The following is a 12680-nucleotide window of genomic DNA, read 5'->3' on the forward strand; positions in this document are numbered from 1 at the left end:
ACAGGGAATGAAATTTTCAGTACGATGAATGTTACAATTCTAATGATCTGTTTTACCACGCAAGTGACTACTACCGCCACCATCGGAACCAATCTGAACTACATGCTGCGTGACATCATTTTAGGGGTCCCACCAGCCGCTGTTTACCCTTCTTCTCTCTATTCTCCATGACACTATATAACGTAAGACACTGTTGGCAATTCCTGCATGGGAAAGTGAGAATTCGAGTTGCGCTGCCAACTCAAAGGCTTGAGTGTGACCGTTTTCGTTAAGAAGATAATGGGAACGCGAAAAATGTGTATACCAGTTCATTGCNATTACATATTTTTTCAATACGTAATCGAAGTCGTTTTGTGATGTTTTGACCAAATTTGCGAAATTTCCAAAAGAAAAAATTGAAAATAACATAGATCCAGGAGGATGCCCAACTTGAATGACAGCTCAAAATACTTGTTTTGATTATGAGAATTACTGAAAAAAAAATTGTGAATATCAACCGTGACGTAATTTTCAAAATTCAAGTTTTTCATGTAGGAATCGAAAAAAAAATTACTAAAAATAGTCGTATAGACGGTAAAAAATGGAAAATTCTGACGCTTAATAAATCAAAATCGGACAAATAGAACTCGAGTTATTGGAAAAAACTGACAAATTGAAAAAAATCACTGAACTGGGCTGCCGAAAAAATCTGAAAAAATTTGAGAGATAGTTTTTCAACCTCCCCGATCGTAGAAAAAATCGACATTAATTTCCAAGAGGGTGAGAATCAGCGATTAACTCATTTGATATGGAATACCTCATATATTTGTTGAGAAATTAATATAATATTGTCAAATTATTGCACGGACAGGGAATGAAATTTTCAGTACGATGAATGTTACAATTCTAATGATCTGTTTTACCACGCAAGTGACTACTACCGCCACCATCGGAACCAATCTGAACTACATGCTGCGTGACATCATTTTAGGGGTCCCACCAGCCGCTGTTTACCCTTCTTCTCTCTATTCTCCATGACACTATATAACGTAAGACACTGTTGGCAATTCCTGCATGGGAAAGTGAGAATTCGAGTTGCGCTGCCAACTCAAAGGCTTGAGTGTGACCGTTTTCGTTAAGAAGATAATGGGAACGCGAAAAATGTGTATACCAGTTCATTGCTATGTGCATATCTTCGTAAATATTGAACGGATTAAATTAATAATTGCATCAGTGGAAAGCGGATTGGTGATTTATATAGTGTAACTAAGGACAGTTTTTGTCTAAGTGGGCGCATGTTTTATTAATTGATGGAAAATCAGTTGAGGGTAGTGGATGGGGAAGTTGTGTCGTGTATAGATACTCGGTAGCTCTCGTCGTTTTGCTGTGAGGTTATGAGGCACGACTTGGCCGATACGCTACCGCGTATCTCGATTAACAAAATCAGACAATTGACTTGTCGTTTTCCACCACCAACACACAAAATTCAGGCTCAAAATTGAGTGAATTATATTCGCGACTCTATACTTGAAATATTCACGCAGATTATATATTTTTAGAACCATTTATTAGCTCGAAAAAAAATAATACGTGGAAATATCGAAATTTCAATACTTTTTAGATGGGAAAAGGTTCGCGTTCACAGGCAGGCATTGTCCTGGGAATTAAGAGCTGGTATTTAACACAGATTTGTTTTGAATTATTTGGGACTCATCCGGAGGGTGAACGTATCGAAATTAGCCGAGGACGTGGTTAAGTGGCAGCTTATTTGAACCTTCTACCCACATCTAACATCTTAGTGGGACAGGGGAACGTACACTAGATGGAAGCAAAGTGTAAGAGCAAAAAGCTAAAGCCTCCCTCGCGAAGTAATACTTAACACCCCAAGTACCCGAGGCCGAATTGCCGATGCTGTTGAATCGGCCAAGCCTCGGCCTAGAATTGGCATGCCAAGCCTTGGTGACCCACTCACAGCCGAACATCGGCTTTGGACTGGCATGGCAAGTCTCGGCAACTCCTTCACGGCCAAGTGTCGGCTGAATGTCAAATGGTCATTCGTCGAATCCCAAGGCTCGGCCAATAATTGGATAAACTTCGGACGCCGACACTTGATAAGGGTCAAACAGGAAAGTTGACCAATTCCAAGGATCAAACTCTCGTTAGGTTCAGTGCTTAGCAGAGAACCCGAGCGCAATATTTCAATGGGCCAAACACTCACAAGGGTCATGAGAGTCATAAGGATCAAATAGGGGTAATAGCAAACCTAGTTGTAACGGTTGGATACTTTTATAAAAGGTCGCATGATCATAGGGGTCGAGTGGGTCATACAGGAAAACGTATAAACAGATGCTAAGGGTCAAATGATCACAAGGTATCTAATGTTCAAACTCGAGACCTTAATGCTGTGATGTTATTATTCATTGATCATAAATAAATAGGCTGTTTACCATATCTATATTGAGTATCATAATTAAAGAAAATTAAAGAATCATCTAAGAATACCATATTTTATTCATATAGCCAATAAACTTCTTCGTAACTAACAACTCTACAGTGGCCGAGCGGGTAAAGTCAAGGACTAGCAACCCGAAGGTTCCAGGATTGAATGCCGACGAGTCCACTTTTTACTCATTATCAGTGGTTATCGGTTTCTTTAGGAGGGTTCGGCCGAAGAATGTAAATTAAATTGTAAAAAAATGTATTAATTAATTTTTTCAACTATTAAACATGAGTATTGGGTGGGTCACGGGCGCCGATCATCGGCCGATGCTTGGCAACCAATACCGGCCCAACGTTATCAAACCAGTAGCTAGCTGAGGGTGGGCGAAGGCCGATTGAGGATCGGCACCCAAGACTCAGCAGCTCGGCTGCCAATACTGACCCAATCTTGGCCCGTTTGACTTTTCGTCTCCGGGTACGGCGTCCATGTCACATATGGACCCGAGTGTTTGCCCTACCGGCCGGCGTCCATGTCACATATGGACCCGAGAGTTTGCCCTACCGGCCGGCGCTCATATGTCATATGGACTCTTTCCGTGATTAATAAAAATTCATTATCTTTCGTACTGTTGTAGATATAGAAATTCTAAAAATTTCCCCATAAAATAGATAAAATTATCAACGCACTGCAACTTTTTTTTTAAATTATTTTTAATATTTTTCTTCAATACATAAACAATACGGAACAGAATTCTATGGCAGATGCATATTCAAACTTTTCCTTTATCGACTTAATTTTCATAAAAAAATTTGAAATTTTTACCGAACATACTCTATACATTCCTTTATCGAATGGCGCAAACGAAATTTCGATTGAATGAATTACTGATTTGTTATGAACCAATTTCCGACAATCACCGATCTTAGCAACCGTTTGTACTATTAAATTGAGATTAGTCTTAAAAGTTCCAGAAAAATTGGTATTAAGGAATACCGTAATTGAACGGTATGGTGAAAGCTGAAGATTATCATTAAATTTTAGATGATAATTTTTTCATCATCAGTGTAGAAATTGTCGCGTATTGAACAGCGAATTTGAGTAAACGGGAGGCCGCCGGCCGATCAGGACACACCATACGCGACGTGGGCGCCGTACTTGAGGGGTTAACGGTGGTGCCGCGAGGAAACCAAAGGTCAAAAGAATTTCCGAGACGCGGTTTTTAGTTGAGGCAGGTTCGACTCGGAAAAACTACACACACATACACGTCTCCACGGATCCTCTCAGCAAGAAAGGCCTTTACTTCCTGAGAGCTTTCGCAGGTTGGAAGGTACTGCAACGTGGCGCGTCCCCAGGTGGTGGATCGGGCGATGCGCGCTGTTCCGAACTACGGAACAGAGGGTATCGACCAAATAAAATACGTCGGCGCGAACCAACACCTTCTTAGAGAAGCCCAACTCTATTTAAAAAAAAAATGTGGACAGAGAGGCTCCCTATGACAGCCCGCAAGAAATAATGAACAGTGATGAGAACACGATATTATTATGAGGGTAGCCCTCAAAAGGGAAATCCCGCCATCGGTTCCGATCGAGTGAGAGCCCCGGTGGCCGGTGCTGGCTCCATGGATTGTGGGAAGAGCCAACCATCACATGTCTCAAAGGCTGACTCCTTGGCCTCAGATGCTACAAGGAGAGATAAATTACAGACTCAACACGTGACAGAATGTTGTTACACATAGGCACGACTCGAGAAACTCATCACAGAGTTACATGAGTTTGTCCAGCCTAAGATAAATGTCCACAAGGAAATCAAATCCAAGGTGGCATCGATCGGCAGCGCGTACAGACGACTCAAGAGCTTGGAGGAGGCACGCAGCGGGGCCCAGGCCCCCAATGCTGAGCCGGTGCAGGCTCTATTACCACCACACACGTCGCGTTCACGTACGGACTCTGAAACGACGGTCAAAAACTCGAAGGTAGAGGACTCGAGTACCGCCCAGTCAACTCGAGATCTCGGGACAAGAGAGGTCTGGAAAGCAGTACGGAGAAAACCCTCTAAAGGATCACCTGCAGCAGAAGCGCAAAAACTGAAGAAGCTGAAGCAACAGGTTCTGCCCAGCAAGACCGCCCCACAGAGGAAGGGAGTGATTGATAGGTCAGACTGGAAACTCATCGAGTCTAAGAGAGCGAAGAAGAAACGAAATGAGAAGCTGCTCCAAAAGCCACCTTCCGAGAAGAAAGAGCCCAAGAAGCAGAAGCAGAAAAAGACTCGTTGGAGACCAGCGCCCAGACCTGATGCCCTGATTGTCCGACCCAAGGACAAGGAGCAATATTCTGTCATTCTCCGCCGAATAAAGAAGGATGTCCCTACAGAGGAAGTTCAAGATTGCGTCGATAAAATCCGCCGGACAGCGAGCGGGGATATGTTGATCATCTTGACCCGGAAGACGGTCGATGGAGCTCCTCAGCTTCGTAGAACCATCGGCAGTCTCCTTGGAGATGAAGTGGAGGTACTCAGTAAGGGGCCCCAGGAAGATCTGGAGATAAAAGATCTCGATGAGACGACATCGAAGGAGGATGTTCTCGAGGCCCTACAGAAAGTAGCCGGGAAGGAGCTCAAAATAGCTCCTGAGGCCATCAAGTCTCTGCGTAAGGCATATGGAGAAACCCAGACTGCCTCAGTGACCCTCGCAGCAGCTACAGCGAAGAAGATCCTGGGAGAGCATGGTAAGATCAAGATAGACTGGGTCAATTGCCATATCAGGAGAGTGGAGAGACCGATGAAGTGCTTCAAGTGCTGGCACTATGGACATCTCGTCACGAAATGCACGTGTGCAGTTGACCGTTCCAAGGTTGCGTGGAGTGTGCAGGGGATGGTCACAAAGCCAAGGACTGCAAGGGGAAGCTACGGTGCGCCCTGTGCTCTGAGAATGGCGATTCAGGGAATTGTGCCCATGTTGCTGGTGGCAGTAGATGCCCAGAATATAGAAAGGCGCTCCAGAAGCTCCCCAATAAAAGGCGATAGTAAACGAAGAAACTGCAAGGTGCTACGGCTCAACCTCAACCACTGCGAGGACGCACGCGATCTGCTCATGCAAATGGTGCGCGAGCTTAAGCTTAACCTTGTCATGATCTCGGAGCCATATCGACAACTTGGCATTCAATTCTGGGTTACTGACGCAAGCAAGAAGGCTGCAATCTGGGCTTGTGGAAACCGGCCTTTCCAGAGTACCACCAGCAGTAATATACAGAATGGTTTTGTGAAGGCGAAGGTTGATGGAATTCACTTCTACAGCTGTTACGCCCCGCCGAGCCTTACCATTGATGAGTTCACAGACTTCTTAGATAGACTGAGGATGCGAAACAGCACTTTCCCGTGGCAATAGCCGGGGACTTCAATGCCGGGGCAGTCGATTGGGGAAGTAAGGAGACAAACTTTAGACGGCAAGCTGTACTGGAAGCCATGTCATCGTTGGACGTGGTCCTGCTGAACAGCGGCAATGTACCGACCTTCAATAGGGGAGAGGCGAGCTCAATTGTGGACCTCACCTTCATGAGCAGCACTCTTGCCAAGAGAAACTGCTCATGGAGAGTAACTGATATTTACACTGCGAGTGACCACCGGGCCATATTCTGGGAGATCTATACTGATCAGAGAATCGGATTAATGCCGAAAAAGACCAACTGCGTTGGCTGGAGAGTGAGCACCTTCGATCTTAGCTCTTATTCAGTAACGTTAGACGATCGTCCGATCAATAGCAACGACGCTACTGAGAAAGCACACAGAATCATGGAAAGAGTGGTCAAAGCCTGTGATGCCATGACGAAAAAACGGACCACAAATCGGAATCCACAAGTGTATTGGTGGAATGACACCATCGCTGTGCTCCGGAAGGAGTGTAACGCGGCCAGGAGATTAGCTCAACGTAGCCGTAAGAAAGCAGACTTTGAGGAGCAGCAGAAGAGATATAAGACGGCACGCCGGAAGCTCAGCACAGCTATCAAGTGCAATAAAAGGCAATCTTGGAGTGAGCTTCTTGATGAGGTGGAAGGTGATCCTTGGGGAAGACCATATAAGGTGGTGATGACACGACTCAAGAGTCAACCGACGCCATCGCCTACATGTCATGTGTTGCTGACGAAAATCGTCACGGTATTGTTCCCGCAACAACCGGAACTCCAGCATCCTGACGAACAAGAAGAAGAGATAATGTTACCACCAATCACCAGAGAAGAGTTGATGGAAGCCTGCGATAGTGTGGGTAACACCAAAGCCCCTAGGCTGGATGGAATCCCCAACATGGCCCTGAAGCCAGCTATCCGCGCGAGGCCGGAGATGTTCTTGGACGTCTACAATGAGTGCTTAAGGGAGGGCACCTTCCCGTCCGTGTAGAAGCAGCAGAGGCTAGTATTGCTCCCGAAAGGGAACAAACCACCGGATGACCCACCATCATACCGTCCTCTCTGCATGCTCGATACCGCTGGTAAGATCCTCGAGCGTATCGTCCATTAAAGGATAGAAGCAGCAGTCGAACCCCTGTTGGCCGACAACCAATATGGGTCCCGGAAAGGCCGATCTACCCTAGACGCTATCAACCTGGTCGTTAACACTGCCAGGGAAGCGATCTCAGGAAAAAGATGGCTGAATGGCACGAAGAAATACTGCTTATTAGTGACACTACATATTAAGAAGGCTTTCAACTCGGCCAAATGGGACCGTATCATCGATGCTTTAGTGAAGTTCAACGTACCGGGATACTTGGGGAGAATAGTCGGCAACTATTTCACTGGGAGGGTCCTTAAATACGACATGGAGCGTGGTTCCAAGGAGTACTGAGTCACCGGGGGCGTACCTCAAGGCTCAGTATTAGGTCCTTTATTGTGGAACATCATGTATGACGGGCTGCTGAGGTTGGAATTGCCACGGGAAACTCAACTCGTGGCAATTGCAAATGACGTGGCTGTAGTCATCGTGGGCAAATATTTAGAGGAGATAAACTTCAGTTTCGACACGTCCTTCGAGAAGATCCGTCACTGGATGGACACAGTGGGTCTGAAACTGGCGGAGCAGAAGACGGAGGCAGTGCTGATCACCAGCAGGAAAAAAACCGAGACCATAATGCTGTAGGTCGGGCCNACAGTGGGTCTGAAACTGGCGGAGCAGAAGACGGAGGCAGTGCTGATCACCAGCAGGAAAAAAACCGAGACCATAATGCTGTAGGTCGGGCCTTGTGAAATTACTTCTCAGCCGTTCATTCGATACCTGGGAGTGATGATCGATCTCCGACTCAATTTCAAGCAGCAAACCGAGCACTTGGGAGTCAAGAAGTCTGGAGTCAGATCTACCTTATCGCGCCCCGTGCCTAACATCGAGGGTCCAAAACAAAGAAGAAAAGCCCTGCTGTCGTCGATGGTCCCGTCAGTGCTCACCTACCGCATTTCCATATAGGCCAATACATTGAAACTGCAGGAATCACGGCGGAAAGTGGGACCAGTCTATCGACTGAGTGCTTTGCGAGTCACGAGCGGCTATTGTACAGGATCCGAAGACGCAGTTTGCATCATAGCCGGGATGTTCCCCATAGAATTATTAGCCGAAGAACGAAAGTCATTGTATCAGCGGAGGAAATCTGAGACACTGAGCGCAGCAGAACTCAGGGCAGAAGAGCGACGAAAAAGTCTGCAGCAATGCCAGGAGAAGTGGGACAACTCGTCGAAGGGAAGATGGACTCACCGGCTGATCCCACAGGTGAGTGCTTGGTTGAACCGTACACATGGTGAGGTAAATTATTACCTAACGCAAATGTTTTCCGGACATGGGTGCTTTCGGACGTATCCTCATAAATTCGAACATGAGGATTCCCCGAAGTGTCCGGTCTGCACCGAAGTCGACGAAGGCGCGGAGCATGTTTTTCAGATGCCCCTGCTTTAGCGAGATCAGGCGTTTGGGAATCTAACCTAGGAAGAGAAGTCTTGCCTGAAAACATGGTGGAAGCTATGCTGATATCGCAGGTCGCCTGGGACACAACGGAAGACTTTGTGTGGTAGGAGTCGTGAAGGAGCTCAGAAGAGAGGAACGCGAGCGCAAAGCTGCAGGATAGACGGAGAACCTATTGGAACCTCCTACCCACGCACATCTTAGTAAGGTAGGGGGACGTACATTAGGTGAAAATGAGGAAGAGCAAATAGCTGAGACGTCCCTTGCGAAGTAATTCTTAACGGTGGTGCCGCGAGGGTAATGGGAACAGATGATAAGAGGTGAAAAGAGGAAAAAAGGGTTTTTACTGGGTAAGAATCCCAGGTCTGGTTTTTAACATCACTTTATCAGAATCTTTTGAAGATTTTCCTAAACCTCTATAAAAAAATATAAAAAAAAACATACACTTCTTCAAAAACGTATCAGGATGAATCTAAAGGTCATGAAACATCGACAAATCATGAAAATTCCACTTTTGATTTTCGGGGTAATTATGATAAGTTCCTCCCTTAGGGTCGGTAAGTTAATAATTCTATCCCCACTGCTCCGCAAAAAGTCAAATACTGAATTTCTATTGGTCGACATTCAAATGAGGGATTAATCTGTAAAATTTGAAATTTAATCATTTTTTTCTCGTGAATTCAAATTCAATGCCACTCTTTTAAAAAAACTATTGAACTCTCCATGAAATTTAGATTTTTTTTTAATAGTGTATGTTTTCGATTTGAACCAAGAGTTGATTTGACTAGAATGAAGCCAATTTTTCGGCAAAAAATCGGTTTGAATCAAGCCGACGTCGAATTGAATCAGTACTTTTTTTTGAGTGAGCCGAATTATTTTTTATGAATATTATTTTGCAAATATCTGTCAACCCAGTGGGTAAAAAAACTTTTTACGCACTGGGTTAGAATAGCGTGCGTAAAAAGAGACATTTTAAGATACTAATACTCATTTTGCATATACTGGTTAACGCATGGACGACTAAACAGTTGTAGATATAAATCCATACTGTTGAGTATTTGATATTTTACCGACAGATATACATCAAACTCTATGAAAAAATATTTTATAAAAATTTATTTCCGATTTTTGGTAATCTCACTCAATATCGAGATACGTGAACAACCAAACCGGAAAGAAGTTGGATTTTTTTGTACAGATTTCGTTGCAAATATTCGATAAACTGTAATCTTCGGGTAAAAATATCACCAGATTTATTTCGTATGCTTCGGCCTAAATTTTTCATTATAAATGAACATCACTCGATAAAATGTTCTAAACCTTCTCCTCCCCTTTCCATCATTTGATTGTTATCACATTATTAACTCCATCAATACTCAACACAATTGATTTATATTCTCGGGGAGTGATGCCGCCCCAGTTTTCTCAAATTTCTTCTGATATTCAATATATAATATCGAATCCATCACAATGCACGCATGACAAAAATTTAATAGAGAATACTAGCATTTTCATTGGACAATTCTTCTGAGTAAATAATTCTATTGCTGTTTTATCGATTCCCAGTGTAAATTTATAAATTTTTTAATCTTTTTTTTTCAGATGGAAACGTTTAATTAACAGAAAAATATTTTCCACGAGACTTATTATATTTCCTTGGAAGAAGTCTACGGTGAAGTTCAAATTTTTTTCTTATTTCTATCAACTCCGATGATGTTGTTATGGGACTTTTCGGATATTTTGGAGGTAAAACGTTGAATTAAATTTCAAATAGTTAAACGTCTTGACTTTGAATAAAAAATGGTAGAAGTTATCACTTGGGCTATTATTTCCCCCATTTTTTATATTATCAAATTCATCAACCGAATATCGTCACAAGGGATACATCCGAGCACATATATTAACCATTCAGCTTTTTTTCTTGATGTTTTTCTATAATAAATAAGCAAACAAAAACCCCATAGAACTTTGTGAACGAAAAAAAGTCTCTATACGAAAGTATTCACTTCAAGTGACTATTTCACAGATTTATTTCTATCGAATATTTTCAATTCAGTCAAAAATTCATCTTCTATTGGAAAAAAAACACGCACAAAAGGAATTTTCCATCAGAATTCTCTTATAAGAACAGCATAATTTTCTACTGATTTTTTCATTGGTGCGGAACTACGGGAAAGATGTGTACACGAAATTCTCTTTCTTGCTAAGTGATTCATTACTATTCCACATATTGAGTCAGTGCAAAGTCATTTGGCTCATTGTAACAAATAAAAATGATGATACTCCTTGTGAAAACAATATTAATACCACGTAACACGCAGAAAAAGGATGATAAATGCTTAGGTTGATTAGGTTTAAGGGTGTGGCGAGTTTTAAAGATAATAATTAATCTTTCACCACATCCTTTCGGCTCTGTATGCATTTAATTTGTAAAAATCCACTATTTCGGCATTCAAACGAAAAATTAAATGACAGGAAAAATAATCATTTCAATCTAATTTAGTTGAAAAAAAATTGAATCCATCCCGCAGTTCTCTCCCCTACATCCACTTCAAATTCAAGAATTCAATCATATCTTCTTACATGTTGGAATTGTCACCGCAATGCTATTCACGGCTTATCTTTATTTCGTCCTGTTTCGTCACTCAAAATATAATGACCACATAATGACTTCAAATAACTAGGAAAACATGAATTGTTTAAACAGTGCGACTAGCGTTTAAATTCTATAAAAAGCTGGATTCCTCTATTCTTCTACCTTAAACGACGTAAGATATTATAAGGCCGATAGTCCGATGGTTCCTGAATGATAATGGGTCTGCGATAAGATAAAATTTGTCAAAGTATGACAAATTGTCACGTATGTTATTTTGCGAATAATTCCGTTAATCATTCACTATCCTTTTACAATTAAAAACTGTTCACTAATTCACTCGTTTTATCGACGAAACATTTTTCATTTTTTCATGTTTCACAAATCAACTTACTCACCAGATATGAACATTAAACAGAATGCTTCCTCATGTTCAAATTATCACGAAAATTAACTCAACAAAAATCGACGTTTTTGCAGGCAATTATATGACAATAATGTAATAAGAAATATTGTAAACCGTGTAAGTGAATGAAGCTGAGTAAAAATTAAATATACTTTCGACTGACCCACACGGAGCACGCACAGCGACTGAGTATGTTTATGAACCACTAGACAGGAGTATAATATGCGCGACACGATCTGGCAGGCGATAGACTTGTACGTTGGTCATGCCCGCAACCAATGTATGAGGGTGAGAGAGAAAGAGTCATGAAAAATATTGAAAAGACGGAGAGACATACCCACACACAATTTCATACAGCCTGAGAAAAAGATACCCACACTCGGTTTTTCTTCTTCCGACAACGCCAATGCTTCCCTGTCAAGAATGCCAGAAGTTATTATTTGTTTTGACAATTTTATAAAAGAATTTTTTCTTACATGATTGTTTTTTTGTGGGAATGGAAATGAGTAAATTCCGCATTTCCTGTGTCAAGAGGGGAAACAATGACGTAGATTCGAAAGAAGAATGCATTCCATTTTGAGAAACTTCATGCGTACATATATTAATCGCTTATGATAGTTTAGCAGATTAGTACAATGGAACTGATTTGCATCGCGCAGTTGAACGTGGTATGGCTTGTGTATATTTTTGGAGTTCATCAATATTCTATGCTAACACATTCTCCCTTTCGGTCAAGAAACACTTGTCAGTACGCCTTTGAGGATGAATGATAGATAGAAGGGTTCTAATAGTTTGTTTTTTTTTATGTTAAAGAGGAAAATCTGATGGGAGGAAATATTGTTGGAGATTCGAGGAGCTTGAAAAAGGTTCTAGGTCGCTTATCTGGGACAGGGCACGAATTGGTGGAACTCGGAAAATGTGGAGAAGAGGAGCATGAAAAAAACTGCCAAAAAAGGAATGGAATCCTTTATTCGAAACATATTAAGAATATGTGGAGTTGGGAGATTCTGGCTTGATTTCAAAGGATGAAAAATTCAATTTGCTGAAATCTCTATACTCCCTGGCTGTCATTCCATTTTTTTCCGGTCATTGGATGCATCGAAACTTTTATTTTTAATTCCAAAAAGAAATTATTATGGTATTTTTCATCGTTCCAATCACTAAGTATTATAAATTAATTTAAAAAAATGCACAGTTTTATTTAAGTTTGTTCGTAGTTTATATGGAAAGAAATAATATCGGGATTTATTTTTTTAAGAAATAATATCGGGAAATCGTTATTATCGACTGAGAATCCAGATTTTGATATATAATGAAGTTGATTATTT

The 12680-nt window shown here is 41.9% G+C and overlaps 1 protein-coding gene across 1 annotated transcript in view; it reads right to left on the bottom strand.

Moving 5' to 3' along the window:
• Positions 1-11546, bottom strand: part of LOC107043459 (ras-like GTP-binding protein RhoL) — a 217184-nt gene extending 205638 nt beyond the window's left edge. The window contains exon 1 of the mRNA XM_015264981.1: positions 11345-11546. Coding sequence (XP_015120467.1) covers positions 11345-11357 — 13 coding nt within the window. The 5' untranslated portion in view covers positions 11358-11546. The remainder of the gene's footprint in view (positions 1-11344) is intronic.
• Positions 11547-12680: the final 1134 nt, after the last annotated feature.

Source organism: Diachasma alloeum, unplaced genomic scaffold (genome assembly GCF_001412515.2).
Source record: "Diachasma alloeum isolate Michigan unplaced genomic scaffold, Dall2.0 Dall_scaffold_00580, whole genome shotgun sequence".
Taxonomy (NCBI): domain Eukaryota; kingdom Metazoa; phylum Arthropoda; class Insecta; order Hymenoptera; family Braconidae; genus Diachasma; species Diachasma alloeum.